The 9,511-nt window shown below is 35.2% G+C and overlaps 1 protein-coding gene across 1 annotated transcript; it reads right to left on the bottom strand.

The window, feature by feature from the left end:
- Nucleotides 1–322: 322 nt before the first annotated feature.
- LOC110677709 (receptor-mediated endocytosis protein 6 homolog) lies at nucleotides 323–6,486 on the bottom strand. The gene is made up of 8 exons (XM_021848853.1): nucleotides 6,168–6,486; nucleotides 3,215–6,112; nucleotides 2,610–3,157; nucleotides 2,437–2,554; nucleotides 1,045–1,616; nucleotides 731–901; nucleotides 576–672; nucleotides 323–520 (listed from the first exon to the last, which is right to left on the bottom strand). Exons 1-8 carry the CDS (start codon nucleotides 6,324–6,326, stop codon nucleotides 380–382), a joined length of 4,704 nt encoding a protein of 1,567 aa, XP_021704545.1. The 5' UTR covers nucleotides 6,327–6,486; the 3' UTR covers nucleotides 323–379.
- Nucleotides 6,487–9,511: the final 3,025 nt, after the last annotated feature.

Below are 9,511 nucleotides of genomic sequence, written 5' to 3' on the forward strand. Positions count from 1 at the left end.
CAGAACAGCACATTATGCCCAGTTTGCTTTATATTATGACTAAAAATCCCGTACAAACTCTTTTCAAATGCGTCAGCTCATGGATCAACCTAATAAACTGAAACTTCCAGAAAGTCTGCCTGTTATACTATGGCACAATCCTGGAGGGTGCTCGTACAATCTTACAACTTTATTTTTCTCCCATACCGCGAGACAGTCTTATTCACATTACTTACCATTGGTACTTATTTCGCAGCGTATTGTATCAAATGCAGAATTACAATTTTGGGCCATATTGTTTTAACTATCACACAATAAGTAGAATAAACTGAATCACTAAACGTAAATAACTGAATATCATATTTATTCTGCAATAATATTTTATATACATGTCAACGATTTATTCACTATAATCCATTGTTTTAATTAAAGTAACTGCTGAACAAAATTGTGTCCACCAATATTGATTCTCTCCAAATAAAGATTCTCCGATAAAACAGTTAACATACTCGATTGTAGATAATAAATGTGGAGGGTTCACCTAAAAAAAGACTAATGTTAATGTCTCATACAAATAATTTACCATCCTCAAATACCTTTACTATAACATATATAAGAACCGGTATTATATCATCTGCTGCCACAACTTTCTCAGATCCTATCGATAAAAGGCTTATTATGCATTTAATGCACCTTAAAAGATACATATGTTATTAGATTGTAACATTCTCCGGAAGATTAAAAAACATACTTTATAACACAGTTAACTTTATCGTCTGCTGTTTTGTAGGCAGATATGAAGGATAGATGTCTCTGAGCAAAAGGCCATGGAGCTTCATCGAGATAAGCTTCTGAAATGCGAAGCTGGGGATGATCTGGAGATATTGTTTTCGATAACTTTTTTATGTGCTCGAACAAAACTCTAAAAAATGGAAACATATTTAACGATACATATTATTGTAGTTTGGTCAAGGATATTCAACATCGGCAAGTGTTTGTCGAAACTGAAGTGAAATTAAGCTAAGAGATAAATTTTATTTTCCTTCGTATAAGTAAGATACCTACTGATCACGAGAAATATCACCATCATCATTTGGGAACATAACAAACTGGTAGAGCCGTTGTAGCAATAAGCTTTCTAAACAATTTCGTGCCTCGATTGTTTGCCATTCGGTCATGCAGCTCAAAACGATATCTGAACGAAGTTTGTCCATCAAGGTGTTCAAAAACACATTCAATAAGTCTTTTCTCTCGTCTGCTACCGTTAGCTGTACAAAGTCGTTGTGAAACTGTTCTATGTTTTGCTCCCTTTTTTCTAGGAAAATTTTCACGCAAATCATAATTATTTGACGTTTAGAAAGTTGGCTATCAATTTGAAGGTGTTCTTTGAGAGATTCAACGTTGTCAATTGCTGATAACCAAGTATGATGACAATCAATCAGATAGTCCATGTAAGCTTTTCGAATTGATATATCTTGATGCAGCTCTTTTATCAACAATTTTTGAAATTCCTTGTCAGTCATCTGTAAACAACGTAAAAGCTCCGAAATACCAGATAATTGCGATAAATTTTGGTTATTGAGGGCTTGTGCTCTAAGTGCTCTTAGATAAATTAACAATGGTGTTGCAGAACATGTCTGAAAAAAAGAAAATACAATACAGATTAAACAAAGGTAGATATATTGAATAAATATAAGATATTTTTAATGTGATAACTTACAACATATCTGATAACTTAAAATCTAGACAATTATTCTAAAAAGCATCTATGATCCGTTAAAATACGAACCGTAGATTCATACACATACACTCCCGTGGGTTCTCCATCTCAAAAACATACAAAAGTGTTTTGTCCATATCTCTGTGATTACACGTCTAATTGAAACTCTCTAAAGCGCATTCGAAATGCAATGAGTAATTCGTAGGTATTTTGACAAGATCGTGTTTAAAATTTTGTTTATTAAATTTTTACTCAAAGTTGTGATATTTGTCAAAAAACATGGATAATTTTCTCAGCATAGGATCGACCGAAATTAAAAATCAATGCGTGATTAGAACCATATCTTATATTTTTCGAAAAGCACTAGCGAATTTGTGGCGGGAAAATCTAAAAACTGTTCAATATTAATCGAATAGCCATTCAAATCATCGTGCTGAACTTTGGGTTCACCTACGCTGCCGTGAGTTGCAAGTCTGTACTTTTTACAGAGTAGGCATTGAGAAAATGGGTTATGAAGTTGGTATAGGGTAGATGTACCAATACTGGAGGTACTAAGCACTACATTGTTCGACAAAAAAAGTCGATATGAATGCACAGAGACCGGACACCCCGGGCTTGAAAGTATAAAAATAAACAAAAATAATGGCGTTTTCAGAATGTTCGTGTCTGCCCCAGGTCATTTTTAAAATATACTTGAACTAAACTCAGCGAAAATGAAATGTTTTAGTGATACTTACACGATATTGCTCAAAGTTCCTTGACAAAACTTCTGTTGTAGACAACACTGCTCGCAATTTCCTTTTTATGCCAGCAAAATTGATAGAACGTTCATTGATTGATCTTGCATTAAATTTTCTACAAATAAAAACGATGTTTGAATATAGAATTATAAGTATTTTACTATACATACCTGTTGGAATCCTCCACTACTTTCGTTCGAGTATTGGTTTGGCTATGGCTTATGAAGTCTGATGAGACTGATTCTGCTGAAATGGATGTTTTTCGACGATATTTGGCGAGTATATCCTCCGTTGTATCTTGCGAATCATCTATTGTACTTTTAGTAAATATACCAATACTATCCCTTTGACCATTGACGTTGAATCTAGATTTACTGTTGACACTTCGTCGATTTTTGAAGCCAAGTTTTATTTTTGTGAAGAAACTTGCGTTTGTTTTTAAATTTTCGGTGAGTCGAGAAGTTTCTAATGGTTTAGAATTATTGCGATTGATTTTGTCAGCAGAAGAATCAAAGCTAATACTTTTCGGAATTGCTCCTGTAATTTTTCCAGAAGTTTTTGAAATTGGCATATTAGAGCTGATTGATTTTGTTTCACTGCTGTCTTTCTGATGGTGCTCTTCAACAAAATACGAAGATTTCTGATCCAAGTCTATCAACGGCTGTTGATTGTTCGTTTTCACAGTACATTTCGAAGAATTAATTTTCGCTTCTCGAATCTGAAAAAAGAAGTCATTAGTGGAAGCGTAAACAAATACAAAATACATTTTTATTACCCTATTCGGTTCTTCTAAAACATGCGATCGCATCTCAAATGGGTTTACAAAGGATGCGTTAGGTAGTGAGTATGAAATACCCTTACTTCTTAATTGGGAAAGCGACAGCGAATTAGAAAAGTTACCTAAAATATCGATCATTCCATTTCTGCGAGAATCAAACTTTGCATTACGTTGTTCAGACGATAACCGACGGTGTTCTACAGCAAATTCATCATCAGTGTAATCTGCTGAACTTTGAATTCCTAACGAACTATTGAGGTTGTTATTGTTGGCAGATGAAAATAGGCCATTGATGTCAAAAAATGGATTCGAGGATTTAAGGATTTTCTGATCACTTTCGTTTGAATTCAAGCTTTGAATTGCTGGTGAAAAATCTATACAATCTATATGTTTCGAATCATTACAGTTTTTATCCTTACTTTTATTCTTCGCTCTTGTGTAATCTGCGGATTCCATGGAAACAATATTTATATTATTTTCATTTGCATCGTTTTTGCCATATCTTGATATATTTTCTGATATATTACTAGAATTATTACTATCTGTTGAACTCTGACGAACTGATTGTATGCCGTTGATCATCACATTTGCATTATCTGAGAGTTGAAAAAAACAATTGGATTTAACATTACATAACGTTTGCGTACAATGATGTATCAAATTTGAAGAATCGTTTTTCAAAACCAACGCTGATTCGGCAACATCTGAGCGTGTGGTTGTACTATTATCGTCTGTGTCAATTGCTGCATCTGTACTCCAAGCTGACTCTGATTGAGTTTCAGAATCTACGTTTGTCAGGCGAAGCTGTCCAAAAGAATTCGTAATAGGAGTATAACTATGATCACCTGGCAAAAGAGGAGTTGTCGGAATCAAAGGTGTCGTAAAGTTTCTCTCGTTAGCATCTACAGCCTCGGAATCAGAAGCTAAAACATCAGTACTCCACGTGTCAGAAATTATCGATATGGTTTCATCGCCTTCCATGAGCTTTTTAATTTCAAATTTGCAAAACTTATCTTCAATGTCCGACCGGGTTTTATTTAAAATTTTAATCATTTGTGGCGTGGTAAAATGTTGCACTTCCCCACCACCTTCAGTTACTTGTGACGATGGAGTGTCTCGTCCTGATATATTAGGAGTTCCTCTGCCAGATACATTTGCAGATATCATGTCAGAGAGATTATCATTATCATTCTGATCTGCTTCTTCGAGCTCAAGGGAACTAGCTACTGAATGATTGCTATGCGCTTCACTGACCGCCTCCAGATTGTCTGATGTATTCTCAATAGAAGCATCATCATTAGGAAGGGAAAAGCTTTTGGACTTATCTCTTTTTTGGTCTTTAAATGACATATTTTCTTGTTTTGCATTACCAGAATCACTAAAAGGCGCAGGAGAACAGTTTTTCAACATCGTATTTAGAAATTCCTCTTCAGTCATCATCTTACCATCATTCCAAGATAAAGGAATCATTAGGATAACATCATCAATATTAAGTTTAGGGCATGTGCTCGTTTCTTTCATGCTTTCGTTTGTTGAATATGAAGGAGAACTTGACAAACTTCTCGTTTTTAAAAATCGTTCTTTGGTTTTAGGCTTAATTTTGTTTGCATTATTTGGAAGATGGAGCTCATCAGAAAAAATATCTGTTTCTTTGATTTTTTCATCAAAATGCGGCAATTGATCCAGTATATGTTTAAGTTTATGATTTTCATCCAAAGAAATTAATTTATCCTGTTTACTAACAACTTCGATCATATTTGTTAATGTAATAAGTTCGTCATATGTAGCTAAAACAACAGTACTATTTGGCAAATTACAGCTCTGTATATCATTATTGCTCTCAAAATTGCTATTGAATGTTTTATAATCAAGTTGGTCAATTAGGGTTCTTAAACAGTTCTTTTCAAATTTTGAATACAAATCAAGCAATTTGTCTTCAACCGGTTGGACTTCAGTTAGAGCTAACATTTGAATCACCTGCCCAATTTGTATTAAATTAAATCGTGCGTTGTCTGATAATGGAGCATCTACGATTCCATGTACATTAGGACTTAATATAGAAGGGCATATAAAATTTGTAAATATTAAATCTGTCATAATTATATGGATATTTTCTTTTGAAAGATTGGCCGGTTGGAGAAAATGATTCATTGATTGATACAACCAACGCAACGTTGCTGGAAATAAACACCAATTATCACGGAATGACATGATGAAATTCGATACATGAGTGTATAGACGATCTATTGCTGTTTCCCTGTATTTTTTAAGATTGTTCAAATAATCAACAGAATTTTCCTCACCAAACATTTTTACATTCTCTGTTGCATTCTGCACTGACACTATTTTGTGAACATCAGTTTCGAATTTTATCTCATCATCCATTAATACAGACATTACAGGTTCAAAAAGGATGGTTTTCAAAAATATTTTAGATGCAAAAGACGATTCGTGATACTTTTGAAAGAGACGTGTAAATGAGGATGAGCCCCCTCGTAGTAGTCTCCGTGGATTATCGCTTTTAACAATTTGGATTTCAATTAGAATTTGTAGTATTTTAATCACCATTTCAGCATCGTTAGGATAAATTGCACTTCTATACAAGCCATTTACGATAAAATTGATAGTAGAATCTATTTGGGCTTGGCTTGTTCCACTAATATCTGCAAGCGATAAGGCCGAAGCAATAATTGCAGGTTTATCATGTAAGAAATTTAGCAACTCTATTGTTGCTATGATTTGAGGATATTTTATGAATTTACAGTGATGAATGTCGATAAAGTAACATCTTTCTAGTAAATCTATTCGCTGACACGACGCAGAAAGTCCGGATTCAGGTTTCGCCAAAATAAGATTGTTCATAACTTGACGTTGACGGGCGCAGATCCAAGCAACCTGTTATGAAGAACAGTATTAGCAAATATATTCAACATTTAACAAATTATCAAACCTGTAGTGCATGACAAAAGTGTTTTTCGTATATTTCATGTAAACTAACAAAACAATTCTGCTCATTTAATATGAACAGTTGTTCCCTTCGTAAAGATTTAGCCATATTTACAATAGACGTGAAATCTTCTTCACTCGCGGACTCAGATTTGTTATCCATTTTCAATTTTTCACTTTCTTGTTTGTTGCAAAACTGTATAAACGTTTGGCTATACTTAATAAGTATAATGTTTAATTGAAAAAGGAAACGCTTTACATTACATACGCCTCTATCACCAACCTTCTTTTATTGTATTTTAAGTAAATTCCAATTGGACAGCTGAGCATCAGTCAAAACAGAACTTGACATTCCTATGAATAGGCCTTTTCGCACTTTGACAGTTCTTTTATGGAAATGACAGCCCCGTGTTAGCACCGGTCCTCCACCGATATAAACAAATGCATAGACGTCAAATGAAAAGGCCTATGTCTGTGAAAGTATATACCGTAAATACGAGTGAAATTAATCGTTGCGAAGCGGAGTGAAAACGTCATTCATTCTTTATTGTGGCGCTCATTATTGTGCATCCCGATAAAAATCAGCAAAAGCGCTTCGCTCAATTTCCTCTTCTTTATCAACGAACTTAAGGTAACACCTGATAAACTCATTGTGGCATCCATGAACAATCTATGTTCAAACTATCGTTGAAAATAAAATATATTTGTTTTATATCATATCAGTCATTCGGTGATCTATCGGATCATATGCTTGCTCACAACAGGCATGTTGATACACTCTCAGTTAATCGTTGTCTGCTAGAACGGGATGCATATACCCAAAACGACAAAATTTATCATAATTTATGAAAAGCAATAAAAAAAAGCACATTAAGAACCGCCAACACATTTTCAATTGGAAGGATTTTGGCGCGCTCGAACTGACAAATCCTTCGTTGTGGTTAAATTGTCTTCCGTCGACCTCATATCGGACTGTTTTCAAAAACAGTCGAGATAAAAGCCGAGCCAGCAGAGCAATGACAGTTAGTTCGTTTAAAACTTCGCTTCGGAAGTCAAACCGGCGAACTCCAGATTAGTGCAGAGAAGTCAATATAAATCCACATTTGGCGGTGGCGATAACGCGCAGAAAGATACTCGCAACACAAACGTACACTGATAAAAATCTACACGCTCGATCTGTGTGTTTAAAATTATGGATCGAGTCATGAAATTCCATATCGATTTGCTATGATTTTCTTGCAAATTTCGTGTGTGTTACACATTAAATACCTGTGTATTGCTTCATGGATTGATTCATCAACCTACAACAGGGATTCCATATTTTTTCCACATAAGTTCCCGAAGCTTTCTCTTCAGATTCGTATGTGTCAACCTATGGACGCATAGATCATCACTCCAACACGGATTCAGTGTGTTTTGCTTATGGTTATCTTGGGTCATAATCATCATGTTCAAGTTGGTCAATTCATTGATTTGCGCAATGAGATTGTTATGATGAAATCCATGAGCTATGCTATCGATTTCCATGTTCAAAGCTTCTAAATTGTTTGTGATCAACCCATGGGATGCATAGTGAACTGAATTGCGGTTGGACCTCGTGTCGAAAGACAGTTATCATCATGCTTCCAAAGAGAAGAAGCAAATTTTGAAGCTGAAAGTGTTAGATGAAAATTTGTGAATTCGATTTTTCTTTTATTAGTGAAATTGACCGATATACGAGAATTCTACCTTTCTATAAGAAAACATTGATTATAATGTATAGTTTAGTAGAAAAATCGGATTCCACTAACAGATTTTCCTGGCTTTCAGTTTCGAAAAAAATTAAATATGCTTATCCCTGGCTTCCCAAATTATGGATTTGCGGCGTCCCGCTTGTTGCTGGCTCACGGGTTTGAAAAAAGAATCAAGAGAGCTTGCGACAAGCAGAGGAGCCTCGGATCCATATTTTGGGGAGCAAAAGTTTTTCTACCAAATTTCTTCTTTCAGTCCCATGACATTTATGTTCTATCACACATAACTATCTAAAGCTACTACATTTCGAATTCAATAAGCAAATCAGTTGGTTTTCATGATTTAATATTTGGAAATTCATGTTTGTTTCACATGAAAACCTAATGTTGATACACATGTTATTATACCGTGAAATCAATGATGAAATCCATATGGCTACCACACTCAAATCATGTGGTTTTCCTCATTGCGCAAATCTATAAGTAAAACACACGACCTTGACGTGTAGATTTTTCTCAGTGTAGTAAAGGCCTCACGCTTTGGCAGCTCTCGCTGCTCGATTGGCTCACACTTTGACAGAAATGTCAGCTTCCACGAATCTCTTTTATAAAGGATTTCTAGGTAAGACGTGCTGCGGCATAGTGCTGGATGATTCCTTTTCGGTTAGTATGGTCTTATCTACTGGTGTACTAAACCAGCTCGGTCAATGAATTTCGACACTAGAGCGGGTCCAGATCACGTGGGGATCATACGGGAGCGTGCCCCGCTCAAGTGTCACAATTCTCAGACCGAACAAATTCAGTACACCTGTAGATTAGACCATTATGCTTTTTATAGTGAGTTGAACTATTGAAACGGATTTAGATGAAAATGGTGCATAAATCTAGTGTCAATATCTTGTTGACTGTACTCTAGACCTAAAAATTCACAGGCATGGGTCTAAATTGCCCACATCTCCTGTGCCATTGTTGAAATTTGATCTTGAAATTTGAAATTCATTTTGCTGAGTTGATTCAGAGACAAACGATCCAAAGACAAAAGATCGAAAGGACAAAAACTCGAAAGACAAAAGGTTGGAAGGTAAATGGTCTATTCAAAAGGTCGAAAAAACAAAATGTTGAACATAATTTGCATTATGAGAAAATTTAATCATCTTTGAATGAAGTTTTTGACGTTTTGTCCCCTCTTTATCACTCTTCGATCTTTTGTCATAGATTCCAGAATATTGACAAGTTCACATTTGTACCAATGACGGACGCCATACAGTGAGGATTCGCTGATTGAAACACGACTGCCATCCATCTAACGAATTCGACCCATTAGTTAGAACGACTGACAGCTGGTGAAAATGCTCCAGATTAACGCATATGGAGAGCAAATCGTCACGACACGCACATATACGTACACATTTGTTCTATATATCTCGATTACTTTTTCAAATCGACGTAAGTAACTTTCATACGGTTTTGAGAAAGTTAATTAAAAAGAATCACAACCTTTCTTCTGAAACTGTTTTAAAATGAATCCCCTTTTTATTTTTTTTACCGTGTATATCGTTTAAATTTTGCATGCAATCAGCTCGCGTTAAAACACTAGGAAGTTCCGACCATTCCCCAC

Source organism: Aedes aegypti, chromosome 3, assembly GCF_002204515.2.
Source record: "Aedes aegypti strain LVP_AGWG chromosome 3, AaegL5.0 Primary Assembly, whole genome shotgun sequence".
NCBI classification, from domain to species: domain Eukaryota; kingdom Metazoa; phylum Arthropoda; class Insecta; order Diptera; family Culicidae; genus Aedes; species Aedes aegypti.

What these genes read in the sequence shown, in the direction of transcription:
- LOC110677709 (XM_021848853.1), bottom strand. Translation starts at nt 6,326, where the DNA reads ATGGATAACAAATCTGAGTCCGCGAGTGAAGAAGATTTCACGTCTATT. An exon ending in ACTTTTGTCATGCACTACAG is followed by an intron (nt 6,113 to 6,167) that starts GTTTGATAATTT and finishes TCTTCATAACAG; the next exon opens with GTTGCTTGGATCTGCGCCCG. An exon ending in AAAGTTAACTGTGTTATAAA is followed by an intron (nt 673 to 730) that starts GTATGTTTTTTA and finishes GTATCTTTTAAG; the next exon opens with GTGCATTAAATGCATAATAA.